At 46.7% G+C, this 26,369-nt stretch overlaps 1 protein-coding gene across 1 annotated transcript; it reads left to right on the plus strand.

Annotated features, from left to right (window-relative positions):
- Positions 1-858: 858 nt before the first annotated feature.
- COL23A1 (collagen, type XXIII, alpha 1) lies at positions 859-22,571 on the plus strand (the record flags this gene model as incomplete). Its single annotated transcript, XM_009706996.1, has 22 exons — positions 859-885; positions 2,799-2,825; positions 3,520-3,546; positions 9,435-9,551; positions 10,009-10,044; positions 10,565-10,591; positions 11,021-11,047; positions 12,190-12,234; positions 12,840-12,902; positions 14,417-14,461; positions 14,952-15,029; positions 16,632-16,685; positions 17,463-17,507; positions 18,005-18,094; positions 18,455-18,537; positions 19,211-19,322; positions 20,229-20,255; positions 20,684-20,755; positions 20,907-20,960; positions 21,226-21,252; positions 21,748-21,801; positions 22,485-22,571. Coding segments are annotated over 22 exons (1,224 nt in total), but the record flags the coding sequence as incomplete, so codon positions are not given.
- Positions 22,572-26,369: the final 3,798 nt, after the last annotated feature.

Consider the following 26,369-nt stretch of genomic DNA (forward strand, 5'->3'; position numbering starts at 1 on the left):
GGCTGACAGGAGGGGCAGCTTTGGCTTTGTCCGTGGGTCTTAGGGCACCTGTACTTCTCCTCCCACATGCCCCCTTTCTCAAAAACAAGGTTTCCTATGGCCCAACATGTTCAGTGGTTTCATGTTAATTAAGGGCTTACATGGCAGAAATAGTGGGGAAATAATCATTTTTTATGTTGATTTACCATGCATGCCTGCAGCAACCCTAGAAAGGGGGGACCTGGGGAAGAACTGGGGTAACCAAGTGCTTGGTCCTGCAGGTACAAGTGGGCTTCCAGCTTTGTACCACAAAGCACGTAGGTAGCAGCCCACGGGGCAGATGCACCCTTCCTTCCCCCGCAGCAAAACACCCCTTCCCATCAATGAGATTTGCCATTACGGACTGAGGGTGATGGCTGGTGCCCACATCTTGGGTGAAATGGTAGAGTTTCAGCAAGTCCTTCTGCAAAAACAAATGGTTCAAATCCAAGGTTGATGTGAATCACTCCCGGGATCTGCTTAGTTTAACCAAATCAGGCATGTTTTACTGCTGCTTTTTTAGTCTTTATAAACCTCAGGAAGCCCCGAGCGCTGTGCCAGAGCAGTGTCACCTTATCCCTGTCACTAATCCTGTCGCTTCCTTTCACGCTCCTTCATACTCTGCAAGTTGTCTGACGCCTCTTACTGTACTTCTGTGAAACCTTCCTGCTGGATTGCATGGATGAAGGATTAGGTATATAAGTCATATAGCCAAAGAGTGTACCATATGTAAGTAGAGCCTCTTTCAGAGCATGACTGATATTGCTATGTTTGTAAATTGATTTTTTTAATTATTATTATTTCTTTTTTAATAATACTGTCTTTTCCTTCCCTTTTCAGGGGCCTCTTGGTTTGGATGGCAAACCAGTAAGTAGCACCGACTGCCAAACATAACATGTCTTTATTCATGCTGCTCTGCAATAGATAGGCAGAATCTCAACTATTCCTCGTTTATTACTACATATATAACTGTTTAGGAGACAAAATTGCATTTAGGAAAATTACTGTCTGGTCTGTGGCATATGCAAGTTTAGGTTCTGAGCCAGGGCTGGCCGGCACAGCTAGAGGTGAGCTCTTCTTTACCTGTCAGCTCATCTCGGCTGCTTCTCCCCATCTGGCGCCAGCTCGGCTTGCGGAGACTGCAGATGGGCAGCAGGCTAAATTTGGGAAATAAATTTTAGTAGCACCTTGGAAGAAGCAAAGTCAGTAATCTTGGTTGCACGCTCCTGGCACTACAAAGTGGTATCATAAAAATAATTGTTCCCAAACTGGGCTCGTTTGCCTCCGAAGGAGCCCAGGTGGGAACTGTCTGAGAGTACCTGGTGTCCGTGCAATGCTTTGTGGAACAGCCTGGACTTCATCTAAGGAGCTGTTTTCTTGACTTTGTTTTCACTTGGAAACCTTTGGGATACTCGGGTGCTCTAGCCTTTTCTTACCTATTTTACAGAAACACAGACTTTTTTATTTTTGTGCTAGCTGAGCACTAGCCAGCTCTGTTTGCTTTGGCTGGACAGTCGCTGCAGGAGGTCACAGCTCTGTATTTTGTGTCCAAACCCCACTCTATTCCCCCACACTCACGAGGGCACCATTTGAAATCTTTTCAAGCACTGGTACTAAACCAACTGTGATTTTCAAAGCAGGCAAAAGTCATTCAGTCTTTGTAATCAAAAAGTTACTCCAGATACTTATTTTTAGCCAGTTAGGGAGTGTTTCGTTACAGCTGTACATTGCTGTGGTTCGTTTTTTATCCTACCCCTGAAGATGATAAATGTGAATGACAAGAAATCTAGAAACAAAGCATTAGAAAAGAAAAAAGGAAGGCCAGCTCACACTGCTGTGCTCGGGGCTTGGCTTTGAATGAGCAAAACCCTGGGATGGCAGAGCGGTGCGAAGCCCAGCAGCACGCTCCTGTGCCCTTGGCAGGCACGTGGATACGAACGGCTGCGAGCTGTAGATGTGCGCCAGGCAGGAGCGAGACCTCCGAGTAAGAGGCAGGGGAAAATCTCAACGAAAAAGCAAACTTATCAAGCAGGCAGACTCAAACCAGACTGTTCACGATCTCTTCCACGAGAGTAAGGGGCCAGTAGCCATGCTTGGAGCCAAATTAACAGCAGGAGGGATGCTGCGTGAGGATGCAGATGCTGCCACTGTCGGCCTCTCTGCTGACCTTCCCCCACTGCATCCCACTGAGTCCTGCTTCAGCAAACACCATGAATTGGGCTGAACCCCAAGATTCAGTATTTTTCTGTGCTGGAAGGAGGACACAAAGCAGGCACATCAAAGCGTTGCTCTGTGGTTTCTCTTTGGGGCTACAGCATGTCTCTGCCTGCCTGTCTTACAGAAAGCTGCTTCGAGAGAAGATGACTTATGTCTTCAGTAAATAGGCCAAAGAAAGCAGCCCATCTCCTTGTTTATTTCAAACAGATGTATAATTGTTGTAATGATATGCTGAGCATGTGTTTTTCTAGAAGTGATTTAATACTTCAAGAAATCTCTTGCATCTATTTAGTCACATGTTTGCGAGCGGCTGTCACGCTGCCTGCCCTGTCCCAGTCCTTCTCCGGTCCTGTGTCCTGGCAAGAGCAGGCAGGACCTCGCTGGTGCCTTTTGGTAGCGTGCTGCTGGTGGGAAGCAGTGCGTAACTTCAAATGTGAAACTGAAAGTAATAGCGAACGTGGCTCAGGTTTGTGAACTGATGAATGCAGCCTCCTTGGTTTTGATGTTGTGCGTATTAATGATTCTGCTGTTTCTTAACTCTGATCCTTCCTATATATTTCCAGGGACCTCCAGGACCAAAAGGGGAAAAGGTAAAGACTGCTTTAACATGTGGCTTTTGGGGAAGCAGCTGTATATCCCCCTTCTGCTGTAATTCTTCCAGTTCAGGTTATGCCAATACACTAGTATGGCATTACCACTGGGTTTTGTTGGGACACAGAGCTGTGACAGAGGGTTCTCAGGTTGCTCTTGGAAAAGCCTTGGGAAGGGGAGGGCAGAAAGAATTTGCAAATATGTAAGAGGAATAAGTATGGCCTTAAAGCTCATCCCTGCTGTAGGGTTCCTGGTAACCCCTGAAGGGTTAGGAGAGTGGCACACAACTCTCTCCTTGCTTTCCTCCAAGAGCAAGGCTGTGGGCTCCATCGCTCCGTGTTTGCACAACATTCTCCCATGAAATTAGAGCAGCCAAAGAAGGTCATTACTGTACTGAAAGTCCAGTTAATCCTCGCATGTGTAGGACATAAGCAGTTGCTAGGGGGCCATTAGAGTTGGAAACAATCAACTATTTCCGATTTATTATCTGTTTCATCACCTGCCAGGGCAGAATCATTCCCTATTGTGTTGTCTCAAGCCCTTCTCCTCCCTGGTTTTGAATACGTTAAGCAACAGGACTCTTGCCACTTCCCTTGTGTGCTGTTCCCGCGTCCAGCTGACCTTACGCTCGGTCCTTTGTGGTTGAAATTTGAACTCTAATAGCTGACCCTTGCTGTTTTGCATGACGCGCAGGGTGAAGCAGGGAACGTCGGCCCGAGGGTAAGTAGTGACACGGCACATTGATTTATTCTAAAATCTGGTTGGGTTTGGTCAACTGCACAAAACAAGGCTTTGTGCAGCTTTGTCGCTGCAAACTGAGGTACGGTAACAGTTCTGGAAACATTTAATTTTGCAATTGGAGCTCTTTGTGGTGGTGGTTTTCCTAACTTTGACCATGGGGAAACAAGAGTTGAAGACCTTCAGGTACCTCATGAAGGGGGTTTCGCTTTTACTGGACTTTCCTATCCCTGATTCCTTTTTCCAGTGTCAAGAGACAGACTCCATTTTTCTCTTCAAGCTGTGCTCCTTATTTGTTGGCATTAGAACACCAGTACCCAGTGGTAAGACCTGGTGTCCCAGGGAAAGGCTTGGCATGGTGTTGTGCAAGATGGAAAGTTCCTCCTCTCTGGCTGAGCTACCCACCTGGGAGCGTGGCAGCAGGCAGGCAATATCTATGTTGCCTTTGAAAACAAAGGATCTAAAGTAACTGTATGATAAGGGAAAACTCTTTTGGCTATAACATATAGAAATTAATGGAGTTTTATGGAAACAGCTCTCGTAGGGCTGCATGAAGTTGAGATTTACCACAGCTCATCAGGATAGGTCCCCACGGGGCGCAAGGGGACTTGGCTGTCCTACGGTCCCCGCGGCGGTGCTGGGATGGCAGCAGTAGCATGAAGTCTCCCGCGTTGGGGATGAGACGGGAGAGCTCACCATGAGGTGCGTGGTATTTCCGAGGTGGGCTCCGTGGCAGTTATGGAGGTGCGGTTGGCCGTGGCTTATGGGCACCTGCTGGAAACCCCACGATGGGGATGTGCTGGGACACTGGTGTATGGGCCCCATGCAGCGGCTGGATTTGGAGCTGGCACCCAAGGGTCGGCTGGTAGGCTTGTATGTAGTTGCTGGAAACGTAGCCAGGACTTCAGTGGTTAATGTTGGGCAAAGATGCCTCAGAGTCATTTTTCTTTTTTGCTTCTAGAGGCTGTTAAGTTACTTTTTGAAGCTGGTGTCATGTTGTGAAGCAGCTCCCAACCACCTTGGGTGCGTTTGGAAATATTACCCTTGGGCTCTGAGAGCCCCTAAAATTTCTCTGATAGATTTATGCCCTGCGTGGCTGAGGGGCTGGGTGTAAGGGAACCCCCCTCCAGCTGCGGGAGATGCTCTGGGGACAGACTCGGTCTGGGCTCACGGGGGCGAGTGCCAGCTCCCAAGGTAACACTTGTCCTATGTTTTAACACATTGATAAAAATACGTGCTTTTTTTTCTTCTGATCTGCATTTGTCTAGATTTCACTTTACTTTTAGATTATTTTTTTTAATACCTTTTTGCACAAGAGTAAGAAAAAGGCTCAGAAACAATTTGGGAGGACAGAGGGAGAAACAAACCTGGCAGAGCCGTACACAAGTACATTTAAAAACTGGTGCCTTGCTTTGAAAATAACTTCCTTTATGTCTCCAGACACTCGGGGTTGTGGATTTGGATATGAAACTTCTTAATACCATCTGGCCCAGATTATTTTTTATTTCTTAATTTAATCTATCTTCTTCCTCAAGTTTCAGTGGTGGCTTTGTTTGGCTGATTTTGAAAGATGTGTCGCAGCAAGTCATCGCATCAACAGGAGGATGAATAACTAGGGATATATCCAGTGCCACCCCCCCTCGTAAATGCGCTTGTCTATGGGCAGTGGAGTGAGGATAGTGTGTGTCAGTGAACACAAAAATATTATCGTTAGCAATGATAGATTAAAAGAGAGTAACGCTTGGGGCGACTTTGGAGGGACTGTCTGCAGTGGAAGTGAGATGAAGGCCATTAGGGATTAGCTACTGAATATGTTTGTGTCTGCACTGCTGCTTTTTCTGTCTCTAATAAACACCTGCCACCGGCGTGGACAAAAAAGAGGTTATTGCAGATGTGAGCGTGCTAATGGCAGATGTTGGAGGGTGATTTTGGAGAGCTAAGGAAGGAATTCACATCGGGTTATCTTACGTACTGAATGCTGGTTCTTGCAAAGGGCGTTAGGGAGGTTGTTGTGCAGCCTCACCTAATCAGGATGGGGAATAAAGATACTCAAATATACTGACAAAATGCATGCAAGTGTATTTACAGGAGAAACCAAAACCAGATTCCCTCTGCTCTTGGGAGGAAAGAGGGAGTCGAAGCAGGATGCTGCCAAGGCTGGGACTGCTGTGCCCTGATATTTGTGCTTGTACTTCTTTCTTAAAATGAAATATATTGCTACACCTCTGAAAGGGGCTGTTTTTATAAGCCAGACTCACTCTCTGAGCTGGCACTGGGATAATCGCTCTGGATTTATTACCTTAGCTTGGGTGATCTTGTCCCTACTGACGGTTCAGATGTTTAGACAAATGACGGGATTGATGAATCTTTGCACCTCTGGGCTAGTGATGCACAGTGCATGTGGCAGCAGCGCTGGGTTTGCTCTCGAGAGGGAGAAAAGGGGTTTCAACTTGCGAGAGAAATGCTCTTGTCTCCCATGGCCCACGCCTGCTCGGTGGCCAGCGCGATGGAGATGGCACCAGTAAGATCTGCACCTGTATCCTGAGCTGCTGTGGGACTGAACGCTGCCGTGGCTGAACTGGCTTTACGGTGACAGGCTGGAGTTTAGGCTGCAGATAGAAAAGTAGCTTTTTATCTCTTAATTTCTGCAAAAATATAAGTGCTGGCCAAGCTCACGTTGCAGAAAAAAGCTCAGCGCAGAAAGCATCCTGCAGAGCTCAGTGACAGTCAACAGACACCCCTATGGATACTTTTTTTTTAAATTTTATTGTATTTGTTTGCTTATATTGGAACATTGTGTTGGAGTGGCTAAATTGAGTACTCTAAAGTTGGAAATTACCAGTGTTTAAGGTTTCTGTGCTCTAAAACTCTATTGCTACACAGGGTCAGACCCAAGGTCCAATTAACCCAGTGCCCCATGACCAGATGGATCAGGGGAGTGTAAACATGGAGCAGGAACATGTAACCCCATCGCACTTAACTGCTCTCTTGGAGCCTGGTTATCTATGGCCCAGACGTTTCCTGGGCCAAAGGTGGTGTCTTTGTATTTAATAGCCCTCAGGACTGTTCACTTTTCATGGGCCCATCTGTAACAGGGATTGTTTAAAATTAGATGTGCGATGGCTGGATTGGATGGCTATGGGTTGTTCGGCCTCGGGGCAAATGCAATTTGCTATTTCACATTAAACTAGATAGGGCTGGGCTTGGAAGGTGTTTACTTGGATGGTGCTCAGCAGTTTGAGGGTAAGAAAAAAGTTTCAGTTCCTGTCTCGCTCCTTGGGCTTCTCTGAAAATCCCACTTAATGCTCTTGTGTATCTTTGTGCACATACAAAGCCGTAAAACTAGGTCCTTTGGGTCTACCACAAACCCCTTTGCTCTCAGCAGAGCCTTTTTGGTGGTTTCTGTAGTATCTGGAGGGCCTGGCCAAGCGCAAAGACTCCATGTGTCTGTTAATTTCAATGTGGCATCATCTTGGGTTTTTAAAATCTCAGGATTTCAGCATTGTTCCTCCGCAATGTGTATTTAAGTGAAAGCTGAACTAAAGCCTCTCTCTACAACTTGAAAAAAAAAAAAATCCTTGGGAGGGGTTTATTTTCCAGGGTTGTTTAGTTTTTTCTATCTGACTTTGCTTTTCCTCTCCGTTTCTGAGATGAGTGTGTTAAAAGATTGATGCTTGACGTACATGTGCACGCCTGCTGCTAAGCCTGTCCTGGGAAGCTGAGCGGGAGGTGGGCTTGCCTATGCAATATTTACCCTAAAACTGAGTTGTCTGTTATTTGTGTGAAAGGTTTAAAAGCTCCCTGGGCAATTTGGACAAGAGGTTTGTTCCTTAGAAACCTTCTAAAATCCTCATGGAGGATGTGCTGCGTGTTTCCGCAGGGCTTCTTGTGGCTTCGCTCCATCCCTTTGGTCCTCCTACGGACGTGTGCAGGGATGGACGGGGGAAAGGGAGACGCAAGCAGTGTCCTGAGAAAGGACATGTCTTGCTGCTTCTCCCTGGATAGATAAGTGGAAAGGCTAAAAGACAATAGCAATGACTACTGACATGGTCTGAATACATTGTTTTTGCATCATATAAATCTGAGAGATTTATCTGTAGTTTGCAGGCTGGGGAATACATCAGTATTCATTTTAGTCTCTGAAAAAAATTATAATATTTGGTCTCGGGAGAAAAGCTGGGATATATCCCCTGTGGGATTTACTGGAATAATGCTCTTTATTCTGCAGAAAGCCCTGCAGTAGGGGAATCCTCTGTACCCCAGCTGCTTTGAATGTCCTATTGTGCAAGTAAACTAATGGAAAGATACTTGTTTCCCTCTGCTTACCAAGCTTCAGCGTATCCAGAACGTTAAAACAACCACTGTTGGCCATCTAGATTATTTCTTCTTCGTGCATTAATTATCAAAGAAAAATTGTTATATATTGTTACAGCCTTTAAAACTCTCTCTTCTGCTGTGCTGTCATCTGAAATTCTTGTTCTTTCCTCTTCTGCCTCCCACTTTACCTGGCTAGATGGTTTTTCCTCGCCTCAATCACGGATTTCTGGCTAACGATCAGCTTGTCTTTAGCCGGCGAGTGCTCAAGGTAGACTTGTCAAATCTGCTGCCGCTGGTTTGCTGTGATTCTTTGAGTTGCGTTTGTTTCTTCTTTCTGGCTGATAGTGCACTATTGCTGTTTTAAATTGCCACTACCGTGGGGACGTTCAGAGGTGCTCGTTGGGAGCGTGCTTGAGTAAAACCCCTTCGGAATTTAGGGGGAGTTTTGTCAAAGTAGAGAGATGTAAAAGTGATGGGGTTTAGCCTTTGATCCTTTGTAAGAATTGGGAATCAAACAGCAAATTTCTATAAATGTTGATGTGAACAGTGCTGGTATTGTAAAATAAAACGCATTAAAACTAGAGTTGCCTAAATCCTCGTACTCTAAATATGATGCTTTAATTAGGCAAAATTCAGTGGGAGACTCTTGACATAATTGAATGCAGTGTTTAGCATTTGCAATAGGATTTTTTTTAAAACTATGCAAGTGATTTAGGAGCACAGATCTTGTTGAAAGGCCGTGGGATTTGTGCTGCTAAGTCACTTAAGGACTTCTGAAAAACTCCACACTTGTCCCTGATTTGAGGGTGGACCACATAATAAATACAGTTCTCTTACTGCCTCGGTGGTGACCCTTCTAGATGTCGCTAAAAGATTTACGAGACAGCCTTTCCGTGAGGCTTTCCATTGTGCAGCCGCATGGATGTGCCCGGCCACGGCCCCGGGGCTGGGTGGCGGCAGCCGGCGGTGGGTCGGGAGCTGATAACTGGGTGATGGAGCCCCGTGGGGTGCTCCCCTCCGGAGCAGGCACCTACCAAACCTTCACAACCACACCGAGATACAGCTCCTGCTTTTTTCTTTGCATCCAAGCAACGCAGGGTGTGAGCTACGCTGGATGTTCACGTATGACCTTGGTTGTATTTAAAGGATATGACTAAGTGCTACTTTTTTTTTGGGGTGTGTGGTGCATTAAGCTATGGAAGTGTGTGCATGCTCCATGCCAGCATGTTGTTGGGTCTGGGTTGTTTCTGGGTGCTGTTGAATTGGTAGTTTCCATGCAGACAGTCGATGGGCAAGGGCTTAATAAGATAGAGATAAAACCTTGTTGGAAGGCATTGAGCGAAATCCTGGTTAAGGAACCAGACTCGAAGGACATGAATCAGCTATAAGCTCCCTTCCAGCCTTCCCAGTTAGAAACTGTAACAAAATTCCTCTGGGACAGCAGAGGCCAGGGTGTGATGGCCCAGGGATGCAGTGCATGTGTCGCGGGCACCTCGCAGCCACCGCTTGCCAAGGCTGCTTCATCTCACCATGTCTGTGTGAACTTCTTCCAGGGCGACCAAGGTCGAGATGGAGCCACTGGCCCCCCTGGTCCTCCAGGACCCCCAGGTGCCCGAGGGCCTCCTGGTGACACGGGAAAAGATGGCCCAAGAGGACCTCCAGGCCCCCCCGTAAGGACGGGAGATGCACAGCGAGCACATGCCGGGCAGTTCCCAGCCCAGAGAGGATGAGGAGGGTGAAGGGTATCCCCTTCCCCGGTGCTGCCACCCTAATAACTGGGTCCCTAGCCTGAGCCAGGGGTTGGGCTCTGATGGCTGCTCATACAGCAAAGCTTTGGGGCATGGGGCCAAGGAAGCAGGAGGGGGCCTTCCATCTTCAGTTTTGGAGCAAAGAGCTGGACCCAGAGCATGTATTTGCAGGCACTGGTTATAACTTGGAGAGCCCAGAGGAGATGTCTTCCCCGATCTGTACCCTTCAGACAACCTGTTGCAAATCTCCAGATCGCTGGCAATTTATTTAATAAAAAAAACAGGCTAAAAAGTAATGTTGCTGAACATTCTAATTATTGCTGAGCATTTTGGAGAATGAGGGGTAATAGTTTCAATGTTGGCCTTTTTATTTTTGCAGGGTTTCAAAGGCGAGCCGGGAGAGGACGGCCTCGTGGTTAGTATTGCCCAGAAGCATCCGTGTGTGCGTGCCCCTCACCCCTCCTCGCTTTACATCACCCTTCAGCTCGCTGCAGCAAGTGGGTTTGTGTCGTTGCTTATGGAGGCCAAAAAAACCCCATGGGAGATTACAGATGCCCTACAATGGATGTTGGTCCAGGGGTACCTGTGTCCTGGGGAGAAGAGAGGCCAGTCTTTGTGCCCTTGGCTCTTCTGGAGGGATGGGCTGCTCCTATATCCCCGCTTCTGCCCCTCTGAAGCCTCCCTGGCATTGTAACTCCAATTCACTAAGGTGTAAGTTGGATAAAAAGGTGCTTATTTTACATAAAACATGCAAGCTGTAAAAGAATTTTTATTATTTACTGGGAACACAGAGAACTTACAGGTGTATTTGCAAGGGAAGACAAGAAGTTGGCATCTGTGCCATTTCTTTTCATGGGAATTAAAGTACTCTTGAAAATATTTTTTATCCTGTTATATCGTCAAGCAAGTATACCAACTACTCTTGCACTCAACAGGGTGCCAAGGGACCTCCAGGACCAAAGGTGGGTAATAAGTAGTGTCTTATCTCTCTAATTTTAACGCAAACTCTTGAAATATTGCTGCGTAAGGGGGATGGAGATGAACATATGTATTTTGCACTGGACTTGCACTCATCTGTGTATATCAGATACAAAATTTCTGAGGTATTGCATTAGCCGTTGACTCGGAGCTGCAAATGTCTGAATGCGGCACCTACTCAATATCGCAACCGCTGCCCATGTTAAAACCTTGAAATGGGGGTGGAGGGAGCCACGGGGGGCTGGAAGCTGGTGTGCTGTGGGAATGGACTTTCTTGCATTTTGGGGGGTGGATAAAGTTGATCAACATAAGCCAAGTATTTTAATTTTACAATGTTGACTATCTGTAAAACTGGTCTTATTTTCTGTTATGTCCCTAAACTACTTTCTCCTCTGTGTTTGTTGCTGTTGAAGGGTGAGCCTGGTATCCAAGGGAAAAAGGTAAAATGGTGATTTTGTTTTTTTGATTATTTTTTTTTTTCCCTGTGCTTTGCTGTGCTTAACTAGGGGAACCATTGCCAGAAACCCATGAAGAAGTTGTGGTTGTGGCTGTCCATACCAAGCCCTTCCTTGTGTTCCCCAGGGTTTCTTGCCCATGAGACCCCAAAGCAGGGGCACGGCTGTGCCTGTAGCCTGGTTTTCATTACCGCAAGCAAGCCAGAAGCTCCAATCACATCTCCCCAATAGACAAAGAATAAAATAGCAAATGCCAAACAAAGCAGTAGGTCTTGAGCCTTTCGCTCCAAGAACTCAAGCTGAACCGGGAAGCGCCTGAAGGCCGTTATCTGCCCAGGGACCCCCGGGATGGGCTTGAGGTTCCTGGGACGGGCATCACCACGCAGCACCTCGGTCTTGTGGGGATTGCCCACTCTCCTAAGGACAGGCGTGCTGCTGGGGTCAGGTGGTGAAGACTGTGGGAGATGCATGTGTCTGAGCTCTCCACCTTTTCTTCTGGTGATGCTATCAAGTAGTCGATAAATCACTGCCTTTAACTGAAGCCAAAGCACTGACAGGGCCCAGCCTTTCCATCTTACTGCTTTGCCCCAAAACAGATGTGGCCATGGGTGTTTTTCAGGCCAGAATTTAGTTTAAAAAAATTCGTAACTGGCTAGTAAAATTAACCTCTTCAGCAGCTATGAGGTGGTTTTACTCCAGGAGAACAACAAAGCATGACAAGTGAAACAAGAAAATCTCCTCCTGGCAGATAGGCATGCTGGTGACTTGTGATGAAGCCCATGAGGATGGGTGGCAACTTGCAGGAGGTCTTTGGGACCCCAAAAGCCTAAATGGCTTAAATATCTAATTTCTATTAAAGGTGGGACAGCACCTTCCCCAGGGCCTGCCGTAAGGAAATTCTGGGAGATGTCCATCCACCTCCCCGGGAGCAGGGAAGGCAGATCTGGGTGGGAGCAGGGGACCACTCTGGAGCCTCCTGGGCTCTTTGCAGCTTTCCTCTGGCTTTCTGCAAACCTGAGCGGGTCTCAGGTCTGTGCAACACTCAGTGGGGTCAAATGATATGTTGGATCCTACTGATAAGTGTGTACAAGCTCTTTGTATTTCACTTTTATATTTTATTTCATCAGGGTGACGATGGGATCCCTGGGGAACCAGGACTTATGGGCCCCAAGGTATGTTCTGCTCCGTGTTGACCTAATGTATGTGCTTGGCAGCATCTTTTGCTATCAGGTCCCTTGGCACAGTAGCACAGCTGGGGCAGGCTGAGAAGTACATTTCTCCCTTGACAAGGAAAAAGAACAAAAAAAAAACAGGAGAAAGAGAAGCATAACCCACCCCTCTGCCACGGTAGCTCTGCCCAGTAGTAGTTTGCAAATGCAACGTCCTGTCTATGGCAGAGGATTGCCATTTAGAGGATCCTCTTGCAGAAGTAAATTGGGGAGCGTTGCTGGGGGTGGCCCGGAGCTGGGGTTCGGGATGTGGGTTTGCAGTGCCCGGATCGGGGGGCAGCGGGCTTTCCATGGGAACCTTCTCCAGATGCTGCGGTTTTGGGGCTAGCTTTATGGCTGAACATACCAAACTGTTACGCCTGAAAGCTTCATTTTTATCTCAAAACCTCCCTTTTTGCACCTAGGCAACGTGACGTATTTCAGGCTAAAAGCAGAACTTTGCTCACTGATGTATGTAAAAGTAAAGATAAAGCAAGAAAACTATAACCTGAAGAAATCTGTTCTCCATCCTACCCATGTAGCGTTTGTCGAAATTGTCTTGTTTTCAGGGAGAAAAAGGAAGCATGGGTCCTGAGGGAGAGAACGGCACAGATGGCTTGCCAGGACCCAAGGTAAATAAAAGTCCATTAGCCGGGCCGCTGGGCACAGCACTACTGGGGCAGAGGGTTTCAGCTAAGTAGGTGTTTTAGGCTTTTGCCTTCTAAAAGGCTCATAAAATGCCCAAACTGAAACAAAACAGGGCGATGTTAAGAAGTATTTTACCTTTTCCTGGTGATTTAATGAAAGCTGGATTCAAGCAGAGATCAGTACAACAGGTTTTTAAAGTCATCTCCTTGCATGTTTTTCATTGAATTGCCTCTTTTTGCCCAAGACAGCTAAACCTCTGATCACATTTTGATCCGATGTATTGATGGCTGTGGTATCGCTTCAAAGCCCAGAGCACTTAATGTGTCATTCTGTTCCACGGACCTTCATAACTGCCAAGAAATGCAATAAGACGGTCTTGATATGTTAAGTGGTGACGATGAGACCTGGACAGCATCCGTGGGCCGTTATTTCCCCCTTCAGCTGCTTCTTATTTAGTAGGATCTGTATCCCGTCATGTTTTCTATATCAAACAGTTGTGGCTCCTTGTTGGGCAACAAACTGTATATGATGAAGAAATGTGGGCTCAGGTGACCCTTAGCCATGTTTTTTTTCCTGAAGCCATAGTAGCACTGCTGGTTTTTTTTTCCCCCTGGGATCTGCCAAAATGAGTTTTCCTATGGAAAGTCTTTGCGTTTATACCATTTTTTACTTTTTTTTTTTCCTGGGCTTTAATTTGGCCAGCAAACGGATTTCCATGGGTTTGACAAAAGGTATATTTTATTTTTTTTTGAATCCTAAACTGAATTTCAGGTCACGGCTGTGAGAGTGCTACAGCTTTCCAAAGCTTCCCAAATTTCAAAAAGAAAAAAGAATTTGGCACAGCCCTTATCGTTAAACTCACCCTCAAAAATGGTTTAAATGTGTCTGCTGAAACTTTCCACACACAAAATTCAGCCTAAAGCAAAGAGGGAGCCATGTGAAACTTCAGCACAAAGAGCCGGAGCTTGGCACGCTCGGAGCAGGCAGCGGAGCCGGGGAGCGGGGCGGCACATCGCCGTTACGGGGAGCTCAGCCCCGAGCTGGCCACTCTGCTCCCTCTGCCACCAGACCTTTTTTTACTGTCAACTAGTTCACATCAACATTATTTTTTGCAAAATATATTTGCTCTGAAGTCAAATCTGGTTTTTTTGCTAGGAGAATCAGTTTCTTGTTGATGCCATACTTTTTCTTAATCTAAAACATATCTTGGCATCTCGTGTAGTTACAGTATTTTTAAGATAAATATCCTACTTTTTTATTTGGTCTCTTTGAACCAAAAATGTGATTTTGATTTTCAGGGTGAGCTTTTTTGCAAAATATATTTGCTCTGAAGTCAAATCTGGTTTTTTTGCTAGGAGAATCAGTTTCTTGTTGATGCCATACTTTTTCTTAATCTAAAACATATCTTGGCATCTCGTGTAGTTACAGTATTTTTAAGATAAATATCCTACTTTTTTATTTGGTCTCTTTGAACCAAAAATGTGATTTTGATTTTCAGGGTGAGCCTGGTGAGAAGGGAGGAATTGGCTCCATCGGACCCCGGGTATGGACGTTCAGGGTTTTGCTTTTTCAGTTTGGAGTCGCATATTTGCCTCGACCTGAGCTGTTCCCCACCACCTCTTTCTGCTTCTTACGGGGTTGAATCACTTCAGGATCAGTTCAGTGTTAGAAAATTGAGATGGTGCATATTTAAACAAAAAATATGGAATGCTGTCATGGGAGATAGTTGTGGGAAATGCAGTCAAGTCCGATTTTCTTATCAACATGACCATCCTGTGACCCTTTTTTTGCAAGAGGGAAGCTGTGAATAGGGGTAATCGAGTGAGGATTTCTATGCGCTTCTCCGTTATGCAAATTTATGCCCTTTTGAAGTTTGGTTGGATGACAGTTACAGCTGTCAGACTAGGAATCGATTAAATCGATGGTGTTTGTAAAGTGATAATCCCCAAACACCTGGGTGTCAGGTCTTTGCTTTCATAGCACCTGCTTCTCAGATGCTGCAAAAACTAAGTAGGATTTGTCCCTGGTTGCAGGGTCCCCCCGGCCTGAAAGGGGAACAGGGTGACACCGTAGTGATCGACTACGATGGCCGAATCCTGGATGCGCTCAAGGTAAGCCCCTCTCCAAGACCATGCCGATTCCTGTGGGTTAATGGGAAAGGACCAAAAAAACTGCCGAGCTCTGCCACGGTGACGTTGTGGCACCTTGTCTGTCCCTGTCCTACTTCTCCTTCCCGAGATCTCAGCACAGAGAGCTGGCCAGGAGGGAAGAGCTTATTGCACCTGGGGGCTGAGGATATTTAGGATGTACCAGTAACAATGGTGGGCAAAACTCAAGGCTGTGTGAACTCAGGCTGGGTACCAGGCTCGTGGGATCCAGCTGTGGGATGCGAGTTAATATTCTGCAGGTAAAAGCGACCCGACGCAGCCTGTGACACATGAACACCTGATGCAATGAGTATGAGCAGCCAAATTACAGCTGAAATGCTGCCGGCTGCCGGGTGGTTATTCCCAGAGCACGGTGCAGAGCTGCGGTTTTCACCGCGCATCCTCTAGAGCAGTTTTCTCTGCAAGCAGCGGTTGGGATGCAGGAGGAAGGAAAACAGTGCCCGAGCCCTAACCTGCCTGACCAAGCAGTGCCCTGCCATTTTTGTTAAAACGAAAGAAGCGGAATAGAATAAATACTTAATTACAGACGTATTTGAGAACCATCCCAATTGTTTTATAACAGGCTGCAGGGATACGCAAAGTGATGGTAATTACTGTTTGCCAGATGTCTGCATGGCATGCAGCTTTGTGAGTGGAGTTTGTGGAGTGCAGTGGTTGGAGAGACTCCATCAAACCTCTGGAGATTTCATCTGCTGGGCTCCGACCCTCTCCCATGTTCTGCATGCGGAGATTGCCAAGGAGCACATCACCGAACCTCACTAACTTTGCTGTTTTCCTGCGTATTAGCTGCTTTCGATGTTTTCATACTGACCTGTCTCATGGACAGAGCTTTGGAAAGGCTTCCAGTGTGATTAAATGTAACAGTATACGAGTATGCAGTCATGGAAAAAGGTGCTTGAGGATGGGATGCTGCTTTGTTGGTCAGCTGAGCAAGACCATGAGTTTTGCCGTTTGAGATAATTTGCAAGTTGCAAAATATTTGTCCATCTCAAGGCAGTTCATGGTCTCCGCACCCAGCAGTGCCCAGGAAAAAAAGCTGATTTAAGCGTGCAAGGTTTTCCTGCTGTTAGTGCTCGCACAAACTCCTTCGTCTCCTGCCTTTAATTGCACCTCCCCAGCCGGTTGTCACCGTTTTCAGAAAAAAATTCTCTCCAAGCCAGATGGCTGGAGGGGGGAGAATGCAAAAAGAGACCACCAGATTTGGGGTCACACCTCCAGCTAAAGGCATTTTGCCTCTTAACACACACACACACTGCTGTACCTGTCCACCCGGCTAGCTCTGGTTGTGTTTCTTTTTGCATGGACATCCCTTGTGCCGAAGGGTCCTTGGGTCACTTTGTGTCAGCCTTTTGCATGAACATCCCCTGTGGCGAAGGGTCCTTGGGTCACTTTGTGTCAGCTGAGCTCATCGTGGTGTTTGGGCAGCCCCGGTTACACTGTTGTGTCTGTTGTAGATCTGCTCCCAGCTCATCCACAGCACCACGAGGATAGTGTGCCGTATTCGTATTAGTCATGCTTGTGCCTGTTTTGTTTGCTGTGTTTCAGGGTTCGCCGGGTCCCCCAGGGCCACCAGGCCCCCAAGGCGCTCCAGGTCCCAAGGTGAGCCCGACCTCTGCCATGCAGACGGTGTTTCCTAGAGCGCGACGTGGTCGTTAGCAGCTCTCCATGTAGCCAGCGTCTCCCAAGCCAAAATAAGGCAGGCGATGCTGCCTGTGGAACTTGAGGCTACGCATGGTAAAGGAAGTGCTATTTAACCCTTCCTCTGGCTGAAAAAGGAGGTTTTCACATAAAAGCCAAAGTTTTGTTGACCTGTCTCTGGTCTCCAGCCTCTTCCAGAGGGTGCTGTCCCAGAAACGAATCCCTTCCCAATCCTACACCTGACAGGCGAAATCCCGGCCCCTCCAAGATATCCTCATTGCATGCGGCGGGAGCAGCAGTTGTGAGGAGGGGCTGGCGGTCCCAAAGGCTGTGCCGAGCCGCTCTCCATCCCGCCCTCCCTGTGTGCCACTTACCACCCCGGCACCGTGTCCGAGCGGGACTGTGTTGTCCTCCTGCTTCACAAACAATAGCCAGTAATCTACAGTCAGCTGTAGTTTCTTTAAAAGAATTTAATTTGAAGAAAAGCATCTTTTGAAAGACTGGGATGGGGCAGGATTTCGGTGCCTGTCGAGGTCTCCGTGTCATCCAGATTCGAACAAGCTGGTAATGCTGGCACATCACTGAAACCTCCTTGCTGCTGCTCCTGAGCCTGGCAATGGCAAACCCGTAACCACAATGGTTGATACATGTGAAGAACTCATTTCCTTGAAAATGCTTTCCCGAGATGATCTCTCTGTTTAATTCACCATGGGCTCTCCTTTTTTTGTGTCGCTTCAGGGAGAGCTGGGCTTGCCGGGTCCACCTGGACTGGATGGTGAAAAGGTGCGCGGGGCATAGCTAGATCGAGCGAGACCTTGCAGGAGCTGAGTTAAAAAGGAGTTTACTGTGTGTCCGTGAGAGCTGTCAGTGTGAAAAGCAAATCTCAGCCTGCCAGGAGCACGCTCTGCTCCATAATGTTCAGCTGCATCTCCTTGAATTCATCGCCCTTTGCCTATGGCCCTGCGCTCAGCCCTGAGCATGGAGGGGCTGCTCGTGGCCACCTCTGCCCAGTTAAGGGGGCCTCCTTTTAGGAGTGGTTCATCAGACACCATCTCAAATTTTGTCATAAACCTCCCTGACCCTAAACGGCTGCAGTCCCTGCTACAGCCCAGCCAAATTCTGCTGCGCCCGCAAAATTGGCATATGTAAGTTTTAATGTTAAAACGTTTTCGTAAGCTCGTGCTGCGATATGGAGAGAAACAGCAGAAAGGCAGGAATGGCGGGAGGGGTCTTCTTTTAACGGTTTTCTCCTAAGCAAGTTGTCTTCTGTAAACTTTCAGGGTCCCAAAGGAGCAAAGGGTGACCAGGGCAGCGCGGGGATCACGGGACAGAAAGGAGAGACAGGAGAAATGGGCTTAGCGGGTCCACCGGTACGTCCCTCTGTCCCTGTACGTCTGCTGCTTGGTTCTTTAACGGATTGATTTCTGCATATGCTCAGAATATGGATGGGTTTGCTGATTTAAGTAATGGCCTGTCCACACCGTGTTACTGCGGAGCTGGAGGATGCAGGAGCTCTGAATTTTCTTTGCTGCTGCTAACAGCGTATTCAGAAGGTGATCTAAGGTGGTAGCAAGGAGAAAACCTTTTCTCAAAGTCCCCTGGGGATGAACATGAGCTTTGCTTGAGCCAAGGCTGGAGTTTAGAAGATGACAAATGTATTTTTCTCTCTTGTTTTTGCTTTCCTGGGAGATGCACCACATCCACACCCATGTAACGTTTTTATCTTTTAGGGTGCAGAAGGGCCAAAAGGAGACAAAGGAGAAAAAGGAGACACAGGGTCACCATGTTTGCAGAATAATCATGTAAGGTCTTGGTAACATAAAGCCTCTTCCACGACACGGGGTCAGGCGAAGTCGGGGGTGCAGGCTGGAGCCGCCGCTCCCGTATCCATCGGTGTAGCGGAGGGGAGCAAAAGCCAACTGTTTTCAACCAGAACTTTCACATGCGTCTAAATGGGGTTTATTTGTTGGGGAGAAACGCTTTGCGTAGTCAGCACCGCAAGGTTACTTTAGATTTTGCATTGATGGTTGAGATATTGGATGCTGCCGTTACAATTACATTTTGCTCTAAAAACATACTGGGCTCCTTGCAGTTTTATAGGATTTCTGCATCCTTTTTTACCTTATTTGTGCCTTTTGCTTAAAAAAAAATTAAAAAGTTGTGGGTTTTGATAGATTTTTGTTAATGACATGAGAGCTTTAATTTTATTTTGGGTTTTTGGAGGGTTTTGGATTTTTTTAATCAAAAATGCTGGTTTCCTCCAGTCTGTGCAGAAAATTGCATCATTGTCCATTACATCCATTTTGTGACTGGCAAATACACTGAGTAGCATGGGTCATGCCTCTCATTTCAGAGGCTAGCTTGATTCATGTGCTCATTAAGATTCATTTATTTATAAATACTACAAGCAACTTTTTGATTAGCAGGTATTTTCATTAAAGCCATTAAATCAGAGGGCATTAAATCATGATTCTGAGCCATGTGAGGCTTCCATTCCCGAACTGTGTTCCCTGTGTGCCTACCCTCGTTAATGTGCCATTTAATTCCCTTCTGCAGATCATACCTGAGCCTGGACCCCCGGGATTACCCGGCCCTATGGTAGGACTCTGGAAAGTGGCTTGTGCAATTGAGCTTTGCTGCAGATTTGTTGTCCCATGTGATTAGTTAAGGACAAGGATGGTTTGCTCCATTTAATTGTTGTTGGCTGCTATGAATCTGGGAAGAAAAATCAGGGAAGAGCTACGGCGTTGTGTGCTGTCTTTGGAGAGATGGAAGCACCTGATTTAGGAGAGCACACCAGTGTTTGTGGCACATTTTGCAAATAACCAAGTTGTTCCTTGGGATGGGGAAAAGATAAAACCTTGTGGGATGGGAAAACCTGTTCCCCACCACGATTGTGTCTGTATTTCCATAAATTTGCCCAACTCGGCCAGTTTTTTGCCATCAACTGCAGTGGGAGAGGATGCAGGTGGTGATGAATACACGGAGCATTTTTTGATGCAGGTATCTAAGGTGTTTGGTACCTATGATGCTCCAAAAGCCTGAGGAGCTGTCGAGGGCATCGAGAAGGCCAGGATGCCTCCACTGTGTCCAAGACACACTTTGACAGACCATGGTTCAAAACCAGGCAGCTTTCCAAGCAGCGTTCGTAACCTGGGAAGCGTTCCCAGCCCTGCCCAGGCTCGGGGGGCCGGGTGCTGGCCGGGTGCTGCCCTCCGGAGCTTGCTGTCACTTGCTTCAGCAAAGCTTTTGTGGGGTTCTCGCTCCCCAAAGCTCGTGTCGCAGAGCTTTACTGTTGCATGTGATGCAAAGCGGTCCTTTTCAGTTCCTCTTCCCCCCGATTTGATGTCGGAAAACCAAATAAACTGCCACCTGTCTTGAAAAGAAATATTTGACTGTTGTTGGCCCATAATTTGAGCAAGAAATGGTTTAGGAAGCAAACTTTGGGGTTTGTTTTTAAATTGTTGGTTTTTTTTTTCAAATGCACCATTGTCTTTTCCACAGGGTCCTCCAGGAATCCAGGGGCCTAAAGTAAGTCAATAAATTAAATGTCACCCACTGTTTCCCAGCTGCCAGTGCATTATTTACAGGCTCACAAAGGCCTGTCAGCTCTTGGGACTGATTTTTTTGTCACTGTTTGTGACAACGCATCCCTCGGTTGTGCTGTTCAGCAGCTGGCGTTTTAGAAAACAAGCCATTTTTCCTTCCCAACATATTTACGATCTTAAACACTCCTCCAGCACAGAGTCCTGAGGGCTGGTGGCACACGCAAGTCAGGGTTTCCAAACCCACAGGCTTCAACCTGTATTTTCAACTATTTTCTTATATGATCTGGTCAAGAGGAAAACGTTAACAGCAGCATGGGTATAAGATGTGGTAGGAGGCGGTGGATGTACGGTGGTGGCTGTCCTGGGCAGAGCTGCCAGGTCATCTTGGTTGATGCCGTTTTATTTATGCAGGGCTTGGACGGTGCGAAGGGAGAGAAAGGTGACAGCGGCGAGAAGGGGGACCACGGCGACACTGGACCCGCTGTGAGTCATGGAATCATAGGATGGTTTGGGTTGGAAGGGACCTTAAAGATCATCTAGTTCCAACCTCAATTTTCCCATATCTTAATTCTGGGCATCAACAGAAACATGCCTTACAGCAACTATTCCAACACCTTGTTCTTTTTCCTTTAAGGGTCTCCCGGGTGCTCCAGGGCTCATCGGTTTACCCGGTACCAAAGGAGAGAAGGTAATCATCAGTGTGGGAAAGGAATAGTGATGTGGTATAATCCTCAAATAGGGGCTGTAAAAGCCTGCCATGGTGGGTCCAGCCAGAACTGCAGAGCTGGGCTTACCGGCACCATCCCGATGCATGGCGAGGAGCTCCCCTCAAACCCCAGGGGCTGTGGGGTGAGCCCGTGCAGTCACTACCCTATTTCACCAACTGGATATAAGTTTGCCTGCAACACCAAACTCAATATGGCATGCCTTAATTTTTATTTTTACAACTGCAGGGAAAGCCAGGGGAGCCAGGATTGGATGTAAGTATGGAAAAAGTTCATTGGGATATGTAGAAACTTGAACAACGCACATGTAAAGGCCATCAGATTGCTTGAGATTGTTGGAAAAATGTGTAGCTAACACTGTATAGACTACTCTCCCTTTTAAACACGGTTCCTGTAGGAACGGATTTAATGCAGGCCGGTTGCTGGCCTACTTCTACTGCACAGCAGTAACTGCTCAGCTAAAGATGCCACACAGGGGCTTCCTTTTCCAGTTGAGAATATTTGTATTGGATTCAGTGAAACAAAAATCTCTAATAGCTGTAATGTTACTGGGGTATGGTAAAGCACTAGCTTTCCCAAGAAATTCTGACGTACCAAGTCAACAGCAAGAAAATGTCATGTTCTTCACCATGGGAGGATGGGTTGATTGCTGGAGATTGCTTATGCTGAACTGAGATGCCAGGATGCTAATGCACTAAACTTACAAACCTTTTTGTTTTTTTCTTCCCCACCTAAAAATTGTTGCGATAGGGTTTCCCTGGTCTCAGAGGAGAAAAAGGAGAGAGAAGTGAAAGAGGCGAGAAGGTGAGTGGGTTATGGCTGTAGAGATGCTGGCGGGGGCAGGACAGGCTGCTCTTTTTGGCCAGCAGCGATGCTTGCCCTGGGTGCCAATTCCCTCTCCAGCCTGGCAGTGTTTGTCAGGTTGCTGTTGGAAGGCCTTTTCTGTGGCACAAGTATTCGCATGGTCCCGGGGCAGGACATGCCGTTAATTCTCACCCACTTGGAAGTGCTTTCTGCAAGCCTGTCTCCCCCACTACCCCCCCAGCATAACTATTGTGGGGAAATGGAGCAGCCTGGCAACTCCAGGTTGCAAAGAATTGCGAGTTTTGGTTTATAGACCTTGAAAATGGATCCAAGTCAAAGGTTTTGTTACAGGGATCCTTAAATAAAAGGGTGCCCAGCTGGAGGCAGGAGCCCAGCTGAGTGCAGGGCAGCAGCTAGAAGCTGGTGCTCCCACTTACTGTCAGATACCAACATGGTTTCTAGCAGAAACCAGTCATTTAGTCATTCTGTTATAAAATTATCTGTTGAAATATCTCCACCCAGCTTTAACAGGAGATTTTCAGTGATTTAATTGCTCGGTTGAGGTTACACTAGTGCAAGCATCCCTACTTTGGGCGAGGGGTGGGACTCTGCAAGTGCTCTGCGACTTAAAGCCAAGGTGTTTCCCCTCCTGTTCCTGATATTTTTCCTGTTGTTTCAAACAGGGTGAGCGAGGAATACCAGGGAGAAAAGGTGCCAAAGGGCAGAAGGGGGAACCAGGCCCTCCCGGACTGGATCAGCCTTGTCCTGTGGTACGTCTTTTATTTCACTTATCCTAAGCACGCGTTGCCAGGACTGAAAAGGAGACACAACTTTGCAGCCATGGAAAGGGAGGGAGGATTTGGTAGTTCTTTATTTTGCAGTAAATCAGAGCAGATGGTTATTGTTTTCTCACTTTTCTTAATGGTTTGTTTTATCTGCACTGCTGGAAGTTCACTGCTCGCTGTTAGGGTTCCTCACTGGCCAGATGGGAGCAAGCCCCAGCAGTAAAAATAAAGAATCTTTGTGTAAAGACCTTCTTATTGTAGTTGGGAACAATGGGCCTTTGGGAACAAATGCTCTTTGGGAGGTAGCATGCCCTGGTGAAGCTGCCAGCCTGGCTTTCGAGTACGTTTGAAATCAGGGAGTAACTCAGTGCAGTGGATGGGAGGTGATTTGAAAACAAGGTCAGCTCCATCCCTTCATCTCCACAAACGGAGCGAGAGATGAGCCTGGCTCTAGCTCTGCCGTGTGGGCAAGCAGGTTGGAGTTGATAGCGTCTTAGTACTGCCAAAGATAAGTGATGTCTGAGCTGGAGTTCCCCAGGCTGCCAAGAAGTGTCTCTGGGAGAAGAGACCTCCCCGTGTTTCTCCGCCTGAGGTAGCAGCTCAGATCTGTCCCTTCTCGGACACGTCCCAGGCCACCGCCGTGCAGCGTCTACACAAAGCGACTGTCCAGGAAACCTCCTGGGTGTTTAACCCTGAGGAAGGTGATCTCCCAAGTCCACTTCCAGAACATCTCATTCTTTTGAACAGGGCCCAGAGGAAAAAAAAAAAAAATCTATACTGGTTTATAAGAAGTTATTTGGCCTGGTAAAATGTACCTCTTTTTCATTACTATTTTTCAAATAAAGACTAAAACCAGAGAGTTCCTTTCCCTAAAATGCTTTGAGGCTGCAGGATAAAAGAGTGTTTTTGATCAACTGTCGAACTCCCGCCACTTCAATGTAGCTGTTAGCCCCTAGTTCAGCTGCACCTAACTAGTAGTGCCAGGTACCCGTTCCAACATGCTCCCCAAAACCCATTTCTCATATAAATGTGTGACTTTTTCTCGCCCCGCCAGGACAGCTATGGCAATCAAAGCTGTTGTATAGCTCCACTCTACCGGCAAAAAGCTCCTTTAGTCAATATATTTTATTTTGCTTGGAGATTGAATGTGAACTACAATTAATTGTTTCATTTCTGATGGATCACCTTTCCTCCCTCAACATTCTGGATGATTTAACCCTCATCTTTTTCACTGCGCCGTTACAAATGTGAATCCCTGGTTTGTGTATAGAAGATCTTTCCCAGATGACAGCCTCTATGTGTCTGTGAATCCCCTGCCATAAGACCACTCTGCTGACTTGCCGTGTCACCAGAAATGGAGGTGTAAAGTTCTGGACCCGTCCTCCTCCTCTGTGGAAACACGGGCGTTTGTTTGAGTATCTCCCGTGTCCTTTATCATTCTCAACAAGCAGTTATTTTTCCAAACAGGGAGATCGTAGCATTGCAGGCAGCAAAAGGGACCCAGGTTTACCAGGCCTGGACGGGGTGAGCGTGCCCTGCCCTGTGGTACAGTATCTGCTCTCTTTCTTGCATGGCTTGTGAGTGTTTCTGCTGTGGCCAAGCCCTGTCCCGAGGAGCGAATCCCTCCAGGGAGAGGAAGGACACCAGGCAGCAGAGCTGGAACGAGATGTTTCACTTTGGATGCCAATGTGTTGTGCCACCTTCTTCCCAGTTAAAATGACTTTAGATAAGGAGTGTAAGCAATGGGAGACCACAGAAGGGATGCTTGCCCCTTTATGATAACAGATGCTAAAAATTAGTTCTGGTTTCTCTCAGCATCTATGGCCCAGTTTGGTTCCCCTTGTGCCTGTGCTGCTGCAGCCCTATGAGTCCGATTCCCGGCGGGGCTTTGAAAAGCTTTCCTCAAACGAACGGCCAGTTCTGCAGAGCGGGGAACACCGGCACTCTGGGCATCAGAAGGGCATTTGCTGTCTCAGCACGTAGCTCTGAACCCGCAGAGCTCAGGTTGAAGTCCAACGGTTAGGCGGGAAGGTTTGTGCTCTGCTCCCCGAAAGGGCTCTGCACAACTAGCAAAAAGAGGTCATTGTTTTATTTTCATTTTTTTAACCATAGAAAATGCTGCGTGTTAGATGATTTGCAGTTGTCTTCAGAGAAACAAAAGGGCAGTAAGCTGTCTCTTTCAAAAAGTTAAATTACTTTCATATGTGTCAAAGAAAGCACTTACTAGCAGCAGGCCTGCTTCAACTCTCCGTATTTACTCCCTGGAGACGTTATATTTACCAAGTATCTCCCATCTTAACTATATAGAAAACATAAGACCTATCTGTATTGAAGGCATTGTAAACTGCAGTAGGTGATTTCTCCGATACATAACTACTACACGACTAGTTAGTGGAGCGCTTGCACATCTTCCTGCTTATGTACATGAGTGTGAGTTGCATGTTGGCTGGGAGTGTTGTCTTCGTTCTCCACCCCACCGTGTGGTCGAGGCTTGCTGGGTTCTCGGCGATGGCTTTCAGTCCAGGAACATGAGCGTGAGCCTTACACACGGGTTGCAAAGCTCTTTGTAAGTTGACAAGTCATTTTGGAATCACTCGAGTGAAACCCGGTAGAAAGGCGTGCAGTTTTACAACGGCCAAAATAAATATTTTGGGTGCACAGGAAGGTGAAAAAGCCTGGGGCAGAAATCGACCCCATGACCATGAGTGTTGGGATGCATTTTAACAGCAGGTTGGGGTCTTTCTAGGTCAATCAACTGCTCTGCGCCTTGTCCCCTCAACCCTGGACAACTCTGGCAAATGTACAAGTTGCACTTTTTTTCTTTTCATGAATAGTTATGGACCAAAATATTGACTGGTGTCAGCAGAAGAACGTGTACGTTTTCTAACTACTGTAATGTTATAGGAAAGCAAGTGAGAATAACTTGACCTGTTACACTGAGTTAGCGGGTGAGGGTAACCTTACTTCACTGCATCTGTTTTATTGGGCATAGGCTATTTTACATATAAAATCAATACAGAATACAAAAAATGTGATGACTGACATTTACAGTAAAAAATGTAAAAATGCATTTTGACCTATATTTGCACTAGCAGTTATCTCCGCTGCGTACGCATCCTCGTGGTTTCCCACCCCTAGTTAATTTGGAGGTGGCTCTGAGGGAAGGGTCAGTGCATGTGTGCTCTCTGTAGCTCTACATGCAGAAATTCATGCAATCAGAGATCCAAGAGCTTTAAAAAAATCCAGCATCAGAAAAGGCAGCTGAAGTCAGCTATATCTTCTAAAGTATCTTGAAAGAGTTGGTCATACAGAGTCCATTCCTCTTCTAAGGGGCTCCTTCCTTTTCAGTGTTTTCCTCCTGGTAAGTAAGCTCTTCTGGCTTTCTGATTTCTGTATGCTTCTTGCATCTCCATCAGAAAAAGACAAATATTTTCACTCCCTTTGCATAGTCCACAACTCATCCTATTTCAGTCAGTTCAGCAACTCAAGACTTCTTAAAGAAACTAAGTACTGCAGGATCCAATTTAACACAATTAGGATATCATTCAGGGGGAAAAAAAAAAAATTACATCACCACCCCCAAACTGAAAAGCACATATTAACAAAAAAATACATTTCCACATCATGCTTTCCATACATATGTCTGATTGCGAAAACCACTACCTTATAAAGCAGATTATGGAGTTAATTAACTGTGGTTCCAAATTTTGTATTTGTTCACGTTTTCTTTTTTGTTTAAAGGAAAAAGAAAGTGTAGGTTTTTTGTTTGCCTCTTCTTCCCCG

Source organism: Cariama cristata, unplaced genomic scaffold (assembly GCF_000690535.1).
Source record: "Cariama cristata isolate BGI_N322 unplaced genomic scaffold, ASM69053v1 scaffold9689, whole genome shotgun sequence".
Classification (NCBI taxonomy): domain Eukaryota; kingdom Metazoa; phylum Chordata; class Aves; order Cariamiformes; family Cariamidae; genus Cariama; species Cariama cristata.